The 19610-nt window shown below is 35.8% G+C and overlaps 1 protein-coding gene across 1 annotated transcript in view; it reads right to left on the bottom strand.

Moving 5' to 3' along the window:
* Positions 1–1394: 1394 nt before the first annotated feature.
* UBE3C (ubiquitin protein ligase E3C) overlaps positions 1395–19610 on the bottom strand; it is a 71763-nt gene continuing 53547 nt past the window's right edge. Inside the window, exons 19-23 of the mRNA XM_009977527.2 lie at positions 16712–16924; positions 8923–9111; positions 8758–8824; positions 7699–7829; positions 1395–2696 (exon numbers count right to left, since the gene is read on the bottom strand). Of these exons, the coding sequence (XP_009975829.1) occupies positions 2526–2696; positions 7699–7829; positions 8758–8824; positions 8923–9111; positions 16712–16924 (771 nt within the window). The 3' untranslated portion in view covers positions 1395–2525. The remainder of the gene's footprint in view (positions 2697–7698; positions 7830–8757; positions 8825–8922; positions 9112–16711; positions 16925–19610) is intronic.

The following is a 19610-nucleotide window of genomic DNA, read 5'->3' as shown; positions in this document are numbered from 1 at the left end:
GCTTCCTGCCTCTGCCTACCTAAACTCTGGGAGCTTCACTCTTCTTTTAAAAAACAGAAAATCCATTTTCATCTATAAATAATTCTTGCTACGTAAGAGCTACGAGAGATCATTTAGACCACCTAGCTCCTCAGGACATGACTAACTACACCTATATTATTTCTCATACCTTTATCTCCTGTTCCTTAAAATATCCAGCAATAGATCATTGAAAAGCAGGGGCTCGTGCTTCGTCCCAACTATAGAAAAACAGTTGTCCGTCAGAACTGAAAGCCCTCCCCTCTTCTTATTGCAGGCTGGATACTGAAGGTGGTGCAAGCTGCTGCTGCACAGATCTTAGCTGACTACCTGCAGGATGAAATCCAGGCTACAATCCCACCGACTTGAGCATGTCAGAATTTCATACTTCACGGACAGTATATACAAAACAGGATCACAAAGTACTACATACTGAAGAAATAAAAAGTCAGAGTATTTTTCAGCAAACTCAATTTCCCTACTGAAGTCTTCTGCAACCGTGTGATTCTTGCAATTACATGACTACACCTGTCTGCTACTCACGCTTCCCCCCAGCCTACTCTCTCTGTGGAACTTGCATTCACGGTAACAGGCAGGAATAGTGTGCACCGTCTCCTCTTCCGAAAGCAGAAAGTGTACATTACCAGCCATGATTACTTGGCACGACTCCAACACAATCTTTACAATACGAATATTTCATAGAAACTTTAATTTTACAAAAGACAGATACAACACTACCCAATGTAGCAAAACAATGGAATTTAAAAATAATTTCAAAATATTTAAAGCATTAGGTTCTAAAATAAATAATGCTATCTAAAAGAAGTGTTCAGGTTTTGTGATTAGGAGGAGGCAGTTCCACTATTACTGATCTCTTTTTCAACTTCTTTACAAGTTCCATAATTTATGTAGAAAAATATACAAGAAAAGAATTTTGGGATAAACAATAGGTTGGGTATGTCACATTTAACGTAAATAAAAAGCCTAAAGCAAAACCAAAAAGAAAACCAATCATTTTATTTCTGTACATCAAGACTACAAACAGTATTTTAACACTTCATTTATTACTCAAATTAAGAAATTATACATTTTTATATGGTTACCAGTAAACATCTTAAAATCACTCAGTTTCCCCACATTTAAAAGGATATTGCTGGTTACTGCTTATTAAATACGAAATCCAACAGTTTCCAGTAACAGCAAAATATTTTTTTGCATAAGAGATGAATACAAATTTGATTGTAAATTTTGATGGTTTAAAAAATAAAACTAAAGTTCAGAGGGATGTACTTATGAATCTTATAGTTTTAACTATAATGCCTTTTTTCAATTGACTGCAGTTTACATACTACTACCCAACCATGTGCCTATACTACTAGCGGATCAGTGCCTTCCATATGAAAGCAATTTTCTTCCCAGATATCAAATTATAAGAAGCAGCATATTCCCACCTACTTTTCTTAACAGAAATACTGCAGGCAGATGGACATAAAAGCTGTTTAATCACAAAATAATAATGAATTTGACTAGTGTCTACAGCACAGATATGGTATTCCAGATGGAAAGAAATGATAGGGAATAGGAATGTGAACACCACAGGCTTCAAATACAAAAGATAAAGCCTGATAACTTTGGTTCAAATAATTTTAATAGTTGTTACATGTATATTTTTCCAAAGTGATGACTTTTGTATGTACTGTGTATGCAACAGGAGTCTGATACATTAAAAAAAAAATATCTGTACAGGCACAAATGACAGAAACAGAACAGAGAAAACATGGATAGTCACATCCATTCACAACAATATTCAAGTGATAATGATGCAGCCAAAGGTTGAACTTAAAATAATGCTAATCCGGTTTCTCCAAGGTATTTCAGAAAGCACAAATAGAGTATTATAAACGTTTTATCTCAGTGCCTACCATCTTGAGGGAAGGTAGTATAAAACTAAATCAATTCTGCAACAACTATGATCTGTAAACAGTTCTACAACGTAAGTAAAGATGTTAGGTTATCGGCAATGAGCGTTTTTGTCCTCTCAGTTCTGGGATATCTGCAAACATTTGCTTCACTTCCATCTAAAACATTAATTATAGGATGTTAGCCCTGTCTCATCCCAATGAGCTGTATGGTACACAATTTATTGCCAGTTTGTGAAATTATTTATGTTTGAACAGCACAAAGCCAAAGCTTCATCTTTGGTTAATTTCACTGAGATGTCACTGATCTTTAAAGGTGCTTTCTTCACATAAACACAGAAAACAGCCACACTGCACACAGCATTCATTGTTTTGAATCAGAAAGCAGTGTCAATGTAATATTAATTAATGAAAGCTAACTAAGAAATTGTGTTTGAAAATGAAATCTAGTTGAGGGCATTTGATAAGACACAAGAGCTGCAGAAATCTAGACAGAATTCCCTTAAAACTGCTTGGGTACGGGTGCTGCTTATAGAGTAGGCACTGGTTAGTTCCTCTGCAGGTCATCCAAATACGCATCAGTTCGACTCAGCTTAGTTCAAATCCAGCAGCACATTCAATGGCATAAAGAAGTTTGCTTCGCATAAGATTTTCATCATAAAACTCAGGAAGCTTCAGCAAGTTCATGCAGGTACTGGCAGTAGGCAGCCTGTCTAAGTCAGATCCTCCATTGTGAATGCAAAATGCAGGATATAACTCCTGAAAAACGCAACAGGAAAAATGGTATCAAAAATAACATATAAGCCAAAACCTACTCTGTAATAGCTGGCACACATTTCTAGCAAATAAATAATCAGATTAAAATCTGTCGCAATGACGTACAGCGAAGGCAATTTTGCTCTAGGCAACGAAGCAATGTGCTTTGCCAGTTACAACTTTCTTCTCCTAGAGTTTAAAAGTATTCCAATTTTATGCACAAATTCTACACGAGCATTTACTTGTTAAAGTGGTGCTCTGAGGAGAAAGAGGATGAATGAAGGACCAAATCTAAGAATACATTTGATAAAGTTGTAGTACTACATCAGTTTCTTTCTGTGACATTAAAAAAACCAAACCAACCAACCAACCAATGATCAAACATACCATTTCAGGGTTTTCTTTCTAGAGCTTTAGTTTGTTAGCATACCCTAGATATATAAAATAAATTCTTCAAGTGGATGAGTATCAAGGTATCATTTTCCTTATATACAATATAAGGAAATATATTACAATATGGATATACATAATATACAATTATAATTTCTTTGTTAAAATTAATTGTCTGACACAATGCTAAAAGCATTTCTTGCCCTAAAGGCATTTCTGTCTAAACTAATCTTCCAGCAAGCTAACAATTTATGAATTTCAAGACAAACAGTACTAATGATTTCAGTGGATCTGTTCCTATGTAAGATTAAGCACGTATTTACACTACCATGATCCAGAACACTGAATCAAGAGGTACTTTGTATTCTCCAAATAAAGGTCTAACTTTATATAAAGCAATTATGCTTGGTGTTGCTTCACAGAGTGATTAACAAGTCACTCAGCTGTTACTGAGATGATATCGATGTGCGTGGTGACTCTGTAATGACATAAAATTGTCAAACCCTGACTATTCTTCCGATACGATAACTATTGATCTGAGGAACAGATTTTTAAGACATTTTGTATGTAATATTTAATTGTTTTAGTAAAATGTGATTTTTTTTTTCTTCTGAGAAAGAGTATAGTGAAAAAGATATTTATTTGTTAACTCTAAAGCATAGATTTTGCTGGCAAGAAAGTATTCATTTTATCAAATGCTTGCCTGAAATAAAACAGTTCTGATTTTAGAAACTGGGGAAAAAAATCCCAGCTGCAAAGGCAGAAGGTCAATTACCTTCTAAGCTAAATTATTGTTCAAATGGAGGCCTTAAAAAGTATTTCATGGCTAAAATGCTGCATTTTTAGTGTTCCTTTCAAAATGCTAATTGAATTCCCCTACTTTAGCTTTAAAAATGGAAAAATGAAGTTCTAAATTGAAATGTCATGCCAAGGGCACCATTTGTTGCATAATTAAATACTGTACAGCGGGAAACTGCAATAGTTTGGAAGTCAAAAGTATCATCAATTTATTATGTGACCTGATTGGAACTTAAGAGTTTTCAACCATGCTTTAACGATATTTTTTTTTTTTGTCCATAACAATCACATTTATTAAACTTATTAAACTTTAATTAGCTTTGGTAAATGATTCTGAGTCTGAACCTGGCAGTGAGAGTTTAAAATTTTTAAATGATGCAAAGCTAGACTGTGTTATCTATAAGCTATGAATGTCAAGACATTTCCTCATCTTAAATTAACATGCACTAACTGTAAGAAAACGTGAAGGTTCCACGATATAAAGCATACAGAAGATTTCAGAGTGAGAACCAGAAATTGTGCTCCTCTCAGAAAAATATAGTAAACGTATTAAAACTGTAAACAAATTTTGAAAATAGCTTGGTCTTAACATCTTCCATCAACATAAATACATTCAGACAGTTATTTGGCCGGTAATATTCAGCACGCCTGCAGCTTTGCACTCTTCACCTTCAAAGCTCTAAACAACACGCTGTCAGATGCTACCAAGACATCACTGCTGATGACAATACCAGCTACCCACTTCCTTTTCTGGCAAACATTTCCTGGCAAACGCCTGGTTTGTTGGTAAATCTGTGTTAACAAGATGCTACCGCAAGCACTACGAAAGCACTGACCTAACTAACTGCCACTCGGTGCTGCCCAGCAAAGCAGCAGCAATGCCCTTTCACGCAGCTCTCTGTTGCCAAGACTGTTGCATGTGGCTGAGCTCGCAAGCCCGTTGTACAGTGAATTAATCTTTTAACTTATTGCTATCATGCTGAAAATGTGAAGATTATTTCATTTTAATTTTTTCCTAGCCAAGTATGTTAAATTCAGGTTGTGGCCTATCTCACGAGTACACACACAAACTTCAGCTTTCCACATTTGGCTTCTTTCTAACGAGGCACTGTCAGCCTTAACATTTTTAGACATTTGATTCACTTCCTCCACCTCTTCAAAAGTCACGCTGGCAACCTCAAAGCTGGGTAGCTACATCTGCATTTCCTCCTCTCCCCATGTAATTAAAAAGGATGACAACAAATGGAGACTTCTGTTTACTTTGTTTCTACACAATTGTTTCCCAGTTCTCCCCTCATTACATGACTGATGTGCACTGTTCTATCTTGGTCTCATCCTACGGTTTTCTAATTCTTCTTCCCACTGTCCTATAAAACCCTGATTGTTGCTAGAGTACTGTACAGTGATACTTACATAGACTTGGAGAGTTTAAGAGAAATGCTTGCAGGCTTTTAAATAATCAATCGCAGAAATCAATTAACGAATACCCTAGATAGGATTCATGTGATTAAACAGCCATCTCCGTTGTCTCCATATCCAAATCTAGCCACCCCGGACACTCTTTACTGTTAAAGGGGATCTAGTTAGTATGTTTTGTGGAGTCTAAGACATGATTCATTTCCTCCTTAAGCAGACACACAGAACAGTCAGACAAATTACTGACTGAAAGCACTCATTCCTCTCCTAGGTTCCTACAGGAGTGCAGCTGAACCGTAGATTATAGATGTGTAAGTTGGAGGATACGTTGCCATCCACATAGCTAACAGCACTACGCAGCACTTGCTAGAGCTGCTGAAGGGATCATGCAGAGGGTGAGACTGCACAGAGGGTTAAAGAAGATTGCACCAAAAGAAGGTTTAAATGATCACAGGCTGCAATGGCAGTGCTGCATATCTGTATCTGCTTACAAAGAAACAGGAAAATAAACACAAGGATTGAAGAGGGAAGAGAACGTGAAGTTGCAGCAAAGGGGACAGATGGAAGTCAAGGGAAAAGGGCTGTGCTTCTCTGCAGAATGTGGCACTAGAAACAACTCTTCCACTTCAAAAATCACTCTGCAGCCTGAAAAAAAAAAGCAGTTTAAGCTACTAGGAGTCTTCTTTCATCACTGCTAGCAACTGATCCACATACTACTGTATGACAACCCACGTATGCTTATATATATTTTAAATCACTCAAGTGTCAGAGGTCTGTGTCTGAGACCACTGTAATTTCAATATTGGAGTGTCTTCTTGTTTGTTTTCCAGAGGAAAACAATATTTATGAAAAAAGTAAATAATCAAAAGTTTGAAAACTCTAGAATGAATTTTGTTTAATTCAATAAGAGAAAATCAGCAATAAGTACTACAGATATCTAAAGTTGTGTGTATGGAAGAGTTGGGGGTTTTGTTTCATTTTTTACTTCTAACATCTTTATCATGTGTCACCCCCAAGACATGTCACAGGAAAAGACTCAATTCCTGAAGCTGAGAATAAATTCTTTGAGCATTTGCCTTTCGAGTATTTTTTTTAAATGCTGCTAAAAATACCAAACAAAAAACCCTAAAAAACCCCACCAGAATGAACTCTCACAGTATGATTCATGAAAAAATTGTGCAAAATTCCAAATATGTTGTTTCCACCTCCAGACTATTATTTATATCTGAATTCTTTGTTTCTACATAAAGTGTTAGTATCTGTCCCTGCAGTATTTCTATAATGAGAAAATGTTCATTCAACACCACTTGTTCTTACAAAACAGCTAGTAAACCTTCAGGACTTACACAATACCTGCATTAATTTCTTCTAGGTTCATCTACCTATTTTACCTAATCAATGTAGGAAATCAGTTACTGTCCACTGCTAATTAAATATTGTACCACTGTACCTTAAAATGTGAAAATGTACGAAATACATGTACTGGAATTTTGTTTAGTAATACACCTTATTCTTACTTGTAAGGATCTAGATGATGCAATGCCTATATTTGTTCCACATAAGCCCACCTTTGTATTAATTTTACTAAAAAGTACAAGAGCAAACATGCTGTTGACCACTGTAACAAAAGTGATGGTGTTGCGGTGAAGCAATTTATTCTTTTATTTTCTTGCAGAAAAGCATTTAATGCTCCCATGTTTTAAAGGAAATGAAGTCCATGGCCAGCTCTTAGCCAGAATTTAGCAGCCCAGCTGAAACTCACGGGTAGAACATCCCCAGAATTTAGTTTCAAAATGTCTGCAACTTGCCTCAGCCTCTCTTTAGTTTTATAAGCAGCAGACAAAAGTTTTCTTCATACTTGAGCTTCACTGTAAACAGCAATCTAAAGATGGCAGCAAAATATTTAGACACAAAGGGTAATGAGCTGTGACCCTACAAGCAGATAAATAGTAATTAGAAGGAAACACAATACATCTGCTTCAAATGGTTATTTTAAGAGGTTCAAATTTAATAGCTGCTTTTATATCGTAAATCCTCCCTTGCCTGATTTAAAAGACATTATTCTTAACTCAGCCTGCTCATTGAATCTGGTTAGCAACATTGCTTCTGCAGAGTAACATGAAATGGCAGCAAGGATCTTCCATGACAAAGAGCAAGTGCTCTAACCAATGTGTTTGTAAGCTTATCAAATTTTCCAGTTGAAATGGAAAAGGACAGAACAACATTTCATTAAATATTATAAAACTATACTCCTTATACACACAAATGCAAACATTGAAGCTGTTTCTGAAGCCACAGAGGAACATTATTCTCAAATTGTAAATTCCTACACACAAGAAAAGCCTGCACCGTAATCTGCATTATTTACAAAAACTTGCCAGGAAGTCAGGAAGACACATACCTTAAACCCCAGGAGAGGCGGTCGAGAGCAGCTTGTTACAAACTTGAGTAGTTTGCGTTTCTCTTCATCAGTGAAACTTTCTACAACTCTCCAGAATATTTTAATTACAGGATGGTCTGCTGTGTAGCCACCTACAATGAGATTTAAATGATTTATAGGTAGAACAGTTTTATGTAAGAAATAAATTCTTCAGAAAATCTAGCATCAATCTTGAAAAGCTTGGGGAAAATATTATAACCAGCACTTAACACTGCTGACTTCCAGTATCTATAGATCTCTTTGATCACTCATTTTGAGTTTCTCATTCATTGCTTACCTACAGCTACTATCTCCCTCAGCTGCTTAACTGCAGTTTTCTTCACTGAATTCTATTTGTTTATTTTAAATTAATTTTATTTAGTTTAGCATTTACCTAGTAACTTTGGATTACTGCCTTTGTACTCCAGGAGTTTGCAAATCTGCAAGACTCAGGATGTTATTTAACGAATCAACTTACCTTGAGGTAAGCCTGGATATGAACTGATGATATACATCATCAGTTTTGATTTTTGATTTTCATACATTTTTGATTACATTCATGATAAATGCAGGGAAAAATGAAGTAAGATACCTTGCATTTCTCACAAGGAAATAAAAATGAGCTCTGTCTTAGGCTGTCTGAGAAATGGTTAAGTATCTGAATACAGTGGTAGAAACAACTATCCCAAAGTCATTTGCAGACTTATTTTCAGAGCAACCAGATATAACTATTTACTAACATCCATTTAGAAAAGGAATTACATGCCCTCTAATTATCCAGCTATAACTTCATATTTAAATGTGCAAATAAAATAAACTGCTACCTATATTTCCTACCATTTATAAAATTAGGTTGTAATTTTACCCAATCTTCAGAAATTCAGGTCTGCCTAGAGAGTGTGGCCAAACTTTACAACCAAAGTTAACAAGAACGACCCTACAACTTTTTTTTTTTTTTCCCAAAAGCCAGGATAAAAAGCAAGTTTTTTTATTCCTGAGTCAGTCTTAACACATTTCTTTCTTTAAGTAAAATACACTTACCTGAATAGTTTGTGAAAGATTTAAGGTCAACCAAACTAATAGGAACCTGGGCACCAGAAATCAGAACCTAACAGTGAAGGAAATCAGACAGTTACATTACAGGCAAAAAAATAGCATTTATTTCTGTTTAAAGCAATTGTTTTCTGCAGTTTTAAGTAGAAGTACCTGTATTTCCTGTTGATCAAACATCCGAAGCCATTCAAGATTCACAACGTTGGCCAGTCCCTGACGGAAAGCAAGGCAATGCTGTCGGATTTGTTTGTTTAACCTATAGTCTGCCACCAGATGGATGTACGCGATTCGGTTAGCGCTGGTTACAGGAATATCTTTTCCACCTGGCTTCAGCTCAACCACCTGTAAACAACAATTTTTCATCGTCTTGGTAAACTTTAATTCTGTGCACTGTAACCGTAACATTGAACTGCAAAACATTCTGGTAAGTGATGCATATATTTGAGATTTACTAGAATTTACTCAAGAATAATCACCTCAAAATAAGATAAAAGATTATGACAGGTTACAAAGGTAGGGTTTTTTTATGTTTACTCATAAGAGCAAAATCTATGGCATCCAGTTTTCAGACCTAGACTTCCAGCTGCTCATGCAGCTGACCACATGGCCCCATGGTTTATTACCAGAAAGCAGATTCGGCAAAGTCAGAGCTCTTTTAACAGGAGACAGCATGTAATACTAAATTCACCACTGCAAGTCAGACAGAAACGGAGGTGAAAATCTTCCCCTTGGCAAGCTCGCCCCTAGTCTCACTGACGCTATTAAGTGCCCTGGAAGAGAGAGCAGCCTGTATAGGCACAGAGCTCACAGAGAGTGCTCTCCTTCCAGTTGGCTTAGGAAAGCTCTGCGTGACGGGCTAGGCCATTCTCTAACTGTCTGGTGATCGTGAATTCTGCAGGATCACATGGTAGGAGCAATGTCTGCTGAGTCAAAATTAAGATTCTGATACAAGCCTAATTTACAGAATGATAAGCATTCACAACTCCTACTGTTGAAAATCCAAGTTACACATGCTCAGTACTTTCAACAAAACTAAAACCCAAACAAACCATAACAAAAGAATCGAGCCTAAATCTTGTTTTTCTACTAAGAAGTTTAACTTTTGTCCTTCAAGTACAACAAGATACCTCAGCATGGAAGAATTTTTAATGAAAATCTCCAAAACCAAAGATACTGTAATTCCATTAAGATATAAACCAGGATCAACGGTAATTGTTATTAAAACACTAAAGAACTTTACATATTCTCCTCTTCACTACATGAGGTTAATTTTGTTGAGTAGCACCCCAATTAGAACGGATTACTGGAGTACTAAGAGGAGGATTAAAAAAACTGAAAAGCTGAGATACTGTCACCTTCTGAACCCTTCCAAAAAAAGTCTGGTTTCTTTTATACTCTGGAGTCAGCAATTTTTAATTTTCTTTTTTAAAAAAACTGTGCATTTCAGTCTGCAGTAACAATCACATCTTCAGAGCGCAGTGAATTAAATACTCAAATAGCTTCTTTTGTAACATGCTACCTCATAATGTGAGCTGTTCTAGTACTAAGCAAAATGCAAAATGCTAAGATTAAAAATTAACAGCGCTTTTGAGCGTTCAGATTTTTACTTGATTCATAGGGTTTTAAGGCCAAAAAAGAACATTAAGATCTGTAAATCTGACCTCCCAGATTACACAGGCCAGAGGATTCTGTCTAGAGATTCCTGTATTTAACTCGATAAATCCATAGATGAGTTAGAGCACATTTTTTAGAGAGACAGGCAATCCTGGTGTAAAGACTCCGTGTGATGGAGTATGTACCACTTTCCTTGATAAGCTAGAACAACCTGAATTACAACAGGTGTTAAAAATATGTCTTATTTCCCACTTTAATCCTTCAGCTGCAAACTTCTTGCTTTTATTATGTCTACGGTAAAAAAACTCATCTATACTCGACCATGGCTGTGTGCAGATAGTACTGACTATGCTAAAATCCTACTCCCTGAAGAATTAAGGTGTCAGTTTATCTGACTCGGTTTCATACGCTGCACACAGTAGCTTGCTCCCTTCCGAGTGAGTCCCCTTCAACAAGAAGGACGGACACAAGAGACAGGATAGCTTTCTCTGGGGTCCATCCCTTGCAAATACTGGCATGCGATGCAGCCGGCCACTCCAAGGGGTACAGGCCAGTACCTGGTGCCACTGACTGGCTGGAGAATGAGGATATTTTTACTGGTAAAGTTCACAAGGAGTGTTAAAAGAAGTATGGGACATGTTCTATACCACAATGGAAACATCTGATGAGAAGGGGCCCCCGTGCTGCTAAGCTTTCTCCTCTGCTACTGCAGGCAATGATGCGGTCTAGAAATGTACTGTGTTTCATTCCACTATGGTAGTTTTACCATTGTCACTGGAAAGTTAGTCAATAATTGGATTCATCTAGTGATTAGAAACATTCTAATTTCCACTTGGAGTCCAATGGGGTGTTCATATCCATTGTTCTTATTTCAATATTGTGCTATAGCTTAAACAGCTCTTTGCTTCCTCCTCAATTATATCCATGATGTATTACTTATGGGCAGCAACTTCATTAATCTTCCCAGAGACTTTTTCACAGAACTAAAATAAGTCAGGTTCCTTTAACTTCCTCCCATAAAATATCCTTTTACAAACCCTAACAAGATGAGAAAGCTTTCTCTTACTTATTATTTAAATTCTTGTCTTCCCTAGTGTTACACCATCAGAGATATCAATGATATTCTGGAAGACTAGATCATTGTTGAGACGTCCCCACTACTACTACTTTGCTATCTGCCCATTTACAAATCTTCTCTATTTGTTTTGCAGAACTGCATAATTACCTGTTGTCAGTACTGTAATTACAGAATTGTAATTTTTCTCTTTGAAGTATGGACACATTGAATTTGGCCATATTAAAGCATATTTGTATCACCTAAATCATCAAGCTTCTCTTAAGAATACGCATGTGATCTTTCCACAGTGACCTTATAGCAGCCTTCCAGTACCTAAAGGAGGCCTACAGGAAAGCTGGGGAAGGACTTTTTACAAGGGCATGTAGTGATAAGACAAAGGGCAATGGTTTTAACCTGAAGGAGGGTAGATTTCCATTAGATACAAGGAAGAAATTTTTCACTCTGAGGGTTGTGAGGCAGTGGAACATGTTGCCCAGAGAAGTTACGGACGCCCCATCCCTGGAAGTGTTCAAGGCCAGGTTGGATGAGGCTTTGGGCAACCTGGTGTAGTGGAGGGATTCCCTGCCCATGGCAGAGGGGTTGGAACGAGGTGATCTTTGAGGTCCCTTCCAACTCTAACCATTCTATGATTCTATGACACCAAAAATAAACTGATGGTTATTATTCAATTTGTGCGTAATAATTTCTATGAGCTCAGTATTTACACAAAAAGATGCCTGAACTGACTGACTTTCTAAAAGAGCAGAAGGGAACTACTGGCAGGATGCTCTAGAAACTGCTGTGGTTTAAGATTCATCCCAGCACTAGGTGAAGTAAAACATCTAACCTTCCCTGCAGGTCCGCAAATAGAGATCAGGACACACGTTAATTTATGCTTAAGTTTGCATTGTAATAGTATTGTCTTTACAGTGGTCTAAGGATGCCAGGAAAGCTGTATTCCTTGTATAAATAAAAGCTATTCACTCTCCCTATAATGTTTTCTCTGCCAATCAGAGAAAAAAAGTGTTGTGCTCTTTCTGACCACTATTTTTAGAAAACAAGAAAAAATGTAATTTAAAAAAATCTTATATTTGCTTCTATTTTTATCCTTTTTAATAGCAAACTTTGATTTCTGATCCATTAACACTTCCACAACTCCCCTTCCTCCCCCCAACTCTGCACTGCTACACGTAGGACTACAGCATTCAGTTAAGCAAATTTCCTGAGGTTTTCCAGTTATCTAACTATCCATTTTCAGAGATTGTCAATGTGAGATTAATTCTACTACTGTTTTCTCAAAGTATCACCACAGTCTGCAACAAAAGGGCTAATGTAGCAGGAGTAATAAATACATTACCCTGTGAAGGCTAAGAAGGATGTAAACCAGAAGACAGAAAATAGTTAGCACTTGGCCTGGCAGTAAAACGATAGTAAATGTAGATGCAGTTCACTTTTTACTCATTCATTGCTTTCATGGCGTTTTAAACGGAGTATTGTAGAATTCCCATTTAATTCTAAATGTCAGGGATGATTGCTGAAGAGTTTCTTTTCAAAAAGGCCACAACACAATTTATAAAACCTAAAAAGATTTTAAGAGCTTGCATTTTTGTTTTATCCATCCACTTTTCCCCACTAGATGGTGCAAGATGGTTACATAGGATGGGCGAGAATTGCAAACTTCCAAAAACGTGCAGACTTGTGTCATTGCCTTATTTTCTATTTTGCAGATCTAAGTTTAACAAAAAAAATTATTTTAACTTCATTCATTATCAAAATCACATGTTTTAAAAGCAATCAAATCATTCATATTATTTAGATAAGTATTCAGATAATTCAGATAATATCATAAATAACTGAATTTGCTTCCATACTCACAAAGTATGGCCTCAAAATGAAGGGGAAATACCAAAATGGGATACCCAAGTCCCATATTTTTAAAAATCTGCAAGAAAAGATGCTTTGCATTTTCTAGCAATGTGGTTATAGCATTGCATTAGGCCTCTGACTGAAGGCTGGATACACTCGGAACCATGGTTGCATGCATTTAGGTTTTCTTGGCTACAAATTCAATTATATGTTTCTGCAAGTACATACTGAAAAATTAGTTCAACTTACATTTATATTCTTATTTAAGAAAATCACCACAGTGTGTAAAAAAAGAAAAAGTAAATTTTTATTTTATGTATAGTTGCAGTTCAAGTGAACAGTTCAGACAACCTTTTTCAGTTATTATATCCACTACTTTGAACATTAGTATAATAATGAAATAAATACACATCAAAAATCAGGAAAATTGAACTTAATATTTATCAAGCAGAATTCAGGGGATTTATCTTCTGGCTTATTTAAAATAATATGTCACACAAAGTCGATTTGTAATGTGATTACAGGCAGAAACCAAAAAGCCTCTCTTGGGAGACAAACTACATGCTAGCTGCTGCTCACACAGATCTGGCAGTGGCAGCTGCTTCCCAAGCTAATGTCGAAAAAGGGAATATTTAAAGGATAAAGTGGGAAATATTTTAGGAAAGAATAAGGGACCTGTCATCTAGGTATTCTTTTTTGTGTGTGTGAAGATGTAAGACATGTATCTCCACTGCAATTTCAAAAAGCACTCTTATTGATACTCCAGGACTCTTATGAACTTGGTTTTAGGACAGATGAAAAAAATTTCTTTTTTCTTGGACTCTGATCACTTTTGTTCACATCACTCCCAAAGTTTCTCCCCATTCTGAAAATAAGGCGATAAAGGTTTTCTTTCTTTCCCTGTCATCTGCCTTCCAGATGTTCAGGCAGGAGTTCCAGGTAGGAGATTGCATTTGAACGCCTACAAATGCACTTGCTGTGTCATAAATCTGCCTGAGAAGGATCAGCCTCAACTTAAATATTTTGCTTCCAAAAATCATTCATCTAAGCCATGGTATCCTAGTAATGAAGTTGCCAAGATAGAAACTTTCAGAATTATTTTTAAGGCTTCAAAATTTTCTCTTCAGGAAACTGAAAGGCAAAGAACTCCCCTTTAGTGAGTCACCGTACTGTCAGTAACAGCAATTTAGTTTGCTAAAACACATTAGTTTAAAAAGCCCGAGGTGTCCTGACACCAACTTCTATACTATATGGATTTCATAGAAACTGCTGCCATATATGTTATAGTACTTCTCTATGGATTTGTGTTCTGCAGTTTATTTATGGAGTCTTCTGATCATATTCAACTGTTCCAATCCATGTAATCTCAAGAATCAACGTTTGAGAAGACTCACTGGAGTACAGAATCAAACATTTTTGAAGGAAGTAGAACACATATTTGAATCTTCCTCTCTTCCCTTGGACAGTCCCAAAACTCACCTTCTCATTGAGAAGAAGAGGGGAGGTGAGAGGAGGGAGGTCTGAAAAGAGGAGGTATTTTCTTGAATTTGTTAACCTTACACTTATTAGAAGCATTTTATAACCATTTTATCACCATCTAATCTACAAGATAAAAGGAAAAATAAAATCAATATACATAGAAGGCACCTGTAACTATAGGCTGACATTCTTTTGAGACTTTTTTACTGGCCATCATTTTATGCAGCAGAGCCAACAGTTGAAAGCTAGGCTGGTATCACTGCATTAGATAGTTCTTTATCAACAGCTAAAGCTATTTGGGGTTGGAAGATAAGGTTGATGGCATAGCTCCCCTAATTAGCAGGTCTAATGTGCAAATTATTAAGTACCTTTTTCAACTTCTGGTGAATGCACTTTGACAATAGTTTAATGGGATCTAAAAGCACATTACGGGATTGGAATCAATACGCTGATAATAGAATTTCTACCTTCTACTACTGACAGAGGCAATAGAGCCCCTTTTGAATGTGTCTTTCATTGCAGATAATGCTTTTCTGCCACAATTGCTGGATGGACACTGTCATGAGGATAGCCATTTACAATGATAGATTTATGATGCATTTATTGGGCACTAATTTATTAGACACTAAAGTGGTTGTTTAGCTGAAAACTAGAGATAACGTACATTCAACATAAGGAGTGCAAACTAAGCTCTTTTCCCAAAGTGAATTAGCCTTACCTTGACACAATTAATTAGTATGCAATGGTTACACGAGTCAAATACCAGACAATGTGTATTTATCCATACAATGCTTATTAAGGTAATAAAATGAAAGTATAAAAAGTAACTTGCTGCATTATAACACAGAAGATGGTAACAAGAACCAATTAGTTCTGTTGAACTACACTAACATGCAGTCTCATTAAATGATGGTTAATACGTCACAGGTACAGTGTTTTCTCTCCAAGTATAAACATAGCAACACAGCATCAGGATATTTCATTTAACTTACATTTCATTTAGTTACTCAGAAACTCACTATTGACAATAGTGAACAATTAAAAATCAAAACTCTTGATAATACTATCCAAAGCCCTCAGAGAATTTTAACAAATAAATTAGGCTTCTTGGCAAGAATGCATGTTTTACAAGTTTTTGTTGCAGTAGGTGAGCTGGCAACATCTCTAACTCGAATCTCCTTCTGTGTTATTTCTGAGCTATTTCTCTTTTCTACGTCCTTCCACCTTACTTGTCGAGGTAGGTTCTAATTTGTATGGCTAATTTTTGAGGTCGTACAGAGTAGACGTATAAAGCATGGAAACCAAAACCTCTCCAGAAACTATTAGCTACTCTTCATTTTTAATTGGAGACTACACTGGATTTATATTAGCTGTGATCGACAAGACTATTACTTCAAGTGCATTTAAATGAATGGCTTTAGAAGTTTGGTTTTTTTCACCCTCAGAAAATCCTATGTTATATTGGAAGCTTCCACCTCCTGTGCTTTGCAACCTAGTAACCAAATACATAGACACTACAGAACTGAATTCAGCATCAGTCACTCACAGCTAATGCCTCAACAGGGCAGGTGCTCTACTGTACAGCATCGTTCAATAGAGTGGGTGCTCTAAGAACTTGTTTTTTGATACATCTCTATCACATGCCTTTATTTCAAGTTTTTGAGTGTTTTTCTAAAGACAGTGCAGGTCAGAAGTTTTCATATAGAGAGCATAACCCAGGCTCATCAAAAGTTATTTTTTTAAGCACAAGATTAGTTATTGTCTACTCCAAATATTGAGTCAGAATCCAAATGATGCCTCACAACACACAGCACTTGTAACAGTTGTTTCTTATCACTTTTAAATTAAAAAGGAATGAATTAGTAGGGGTAGTAATGATAAATCAGTCATACATAAACAAAAAAAAAAGGTGAAAGCCATTCTTACCTGTGCTTCCCCCAGGTCATTATTTACCACCGTGAAGTTTAGTCCAAGTTCTTCTACATCTCCTTCATAGCTCTTGAGAAAAAGCAAGTTTTTGTACATTTCTGGATCTAATGAAGCTAAATGATGAATGTCAACATCTGCACTTGTCCCCAGTAATTTTGAAAGGAAAAAACTTGCAAACGGCAGCTCCACCAGCATATTTTCATAAAGTGCCTGAAAACCAAAGTGATTAAAAACTCATTAGATTTTATTGTTGTACATGCAGGAATTCTGAAAGCTATTGTCTATTTCTCAGCTTTCTGGTAATTCCTTCTTAATTTGGTGCCTGAATAGGATCTTCTGGTATGGCAAGAGCCCAGATATTGCATGAATTTAAAAATATTTAACTGAAGCTTAAAATTTGAATATCCTTGCGAAGTACCAAGCTCTCAAATTTTAAAAATTAATTACGTGGTGATTTAAAAGGCAAGGTCAATTATTATCTGTCATTAATCTTCTTGCCCAAAGTACGATAGCAAACAGGCAGTCTATCAATTGCATTGACTGGCAAGAAAAGCAAAGTTTGCTCAAGGACAACGCAACTGCATCAAGAATGTCTTCCACAAAAAGTTAGCATCTCTACCTCTATTAGCATTGTCATAAGCAACACTTTTCCATTCATATCCATTGGTCCATGTGAAACAGTCTGCCTCTTAAAAATAACTACGTAAACTAGTACATTTTAAACTAATCCAAATAATAATAAATAACTAATCCAAATCTTTCTCTTGCACATTATACAGATTTATCACTAAGTATTTTTGGTGAATTCTACTGCTTAATGGCATCATCAAACCATCCTAATTTCCAAGTTGAGAGCTTATCAGTTATGCCCGTATCATATGTCCAATCCTTCCTATGTCTAACACTGTTAGTGCTGTCAAAAGATTACTGAACTAAAAATGAACCTGACCTGAATTTGCAGCACTCCCGAAAAAAATATTTTTACTCTAAACTGGGAGTTTCCTCAAGAATTTTCAAAACGCACACAACCCCAGTAATATCACTCTCAGTTGATCTACTGTTTGACCATATTTTGATGTAACACAAAGCAACTTTGCATATTTTTCATACAATGAAAGTAACAACAACTACTTGATTGGAAGAAAAAAGTACTTATGATATCTCTCAGAAGGAGAAGAGATGGAAACTTCACAGCTAGAAAGAGAAAGCACAACATCATTTAGAGAAAGCCTACACAAATAAAGGAAAAATAAAAGATCGTTGCCTTTAAAAAACCACTCCTGAAGCATGCTGCCTCTGCATAGCCTTTCCCATTGTCTAGTCTGTTTGCCACATCAGCACCTCAAACAACAATCAAATCTTTACAGTGTCATTAATATCACTGCCAGGCTGATCAGAAAAGGCACCATCAACATAACATCATTGTTTGTTCTCTTTCTACTCTTCAAGAGCAGTGTTTTGGCATTACTTAATTCCTCTATAACCTGCTGCAAACTTAGAAAAGGAAGCACAACGAGCAAAGAAAAAGAAAAAAAGAAGAATAAATGTAGCTGTAATGACTCAGTGATATTCCCACAAAGACATTAAGAAAAATATACACAATTCCTTAAACTTTTGAAAGAACGTTTCTATGAGGTGAGTTAGACCTTGCAGAAAGAACTGAGACTAACGAGTTCAAAGCCAAAGGGTGCATTATATTTAGAGCTATATGATTTATTCAAGGTGTAGAAGTCGAAATCCTCATTTGTATAGTTGACTTTAAAAGCAAACTAGAGGGATAAATCATTAATTTGCAATGTATAAGGTCAGTGTTTGCTGTTCCTGCATTAGTAACAATAAAGCCATTGTAATTCCTTAAATATATCAAAGCTACCCGAATTTAAAATGGAATTCCATCTATGACTCATAAAATGTAAATGTAGAGGTGTAATTTTTTACACAAGGCAGGTTTAAGCCTTTAGAGCATTTAACATACAAGGACTAATAAATGATAGCACTAAAAACTATGATCACATCAGCTAAATGGATTATAAATTAAATTTCCATAATGTATGCAACTGAAATACAAATGTAGACATAAATCAAGGTATTTTCTAAACACAGGTTAATTACAGAAATTCAAAACTTGTCTATTTTTTATGCAAAATAATCCACTTAGCATTTTTCAAACTGGTCTTAAGCCTTAGCCACTTGCAACACTTGATCCTAGAAGCCTATCAATAATTCCTTGTCAGGAAAAACAGCAATAGGTATATTGAAGAAACTTGTATGTTATTTTTCAAGTGTCTGTCTTTTATGAGTGTTTATTGCTAGAAATTGTGCCAAAATGATTTGAAATAAAAAGGATTAATTATAGTAGAAGCTTTTTAATATAAGTGAGTGCAGCTGCAATGCAATTAATGCAAATTGTGATGCTATCAGGAAAATAAATGTGAACAACATCACCGGCTATTTCTGTTTGCTGCCAAATAACTTCAGTAATTTACTACATTAAGAATCAATAAAAAAATAATGCATTTCAAATGCATCACTATTAATCTTCAGGTAGTTCCAAAGTGAACATTTATAACTTCATCTAAAAACTATATAAAGCATTTTTAAATAAACTAAATTGTGCAACTTGAGAATAACTTTAATTACTCCTTCTCTTAGCTAAGTGATTGCAATATTAAAAAAAAAAGGATTTTTGGAAACAAGACAAACAGTGGTGTTTTAATTAGTTTGAAAGTCAAGCTATCCTAATAAAGTTTAATAAAAAATGCACTAAAATTCTGGTAAATAAAATCACTATAAACTTTGGGTTTGTTTTGAAGAGGTAAATTACACCATTACAGCTCAAGCACTGTGCAGAGATGCTGAGAAATGCTGTGTACAGTTGAATACGACTAAATAAACT

This window comes from Tauraco erythrolophus, chromosome 7, assembly GCF_009769465.1.
Source record: "Tauraco erythrolophus isolate bTauEry1 chromosome 7, bTauEry1.pri, whole genome shotgun sequence".
NCBI lineage: Eukaryota > Metazoa > Chordata > Aves > Musophagiformes > Musophagidae > Tauraco > Tauraco erythrolophus.
This window is presented reverse-complemented; position numbering and strand designations above follow the sequence as displayed.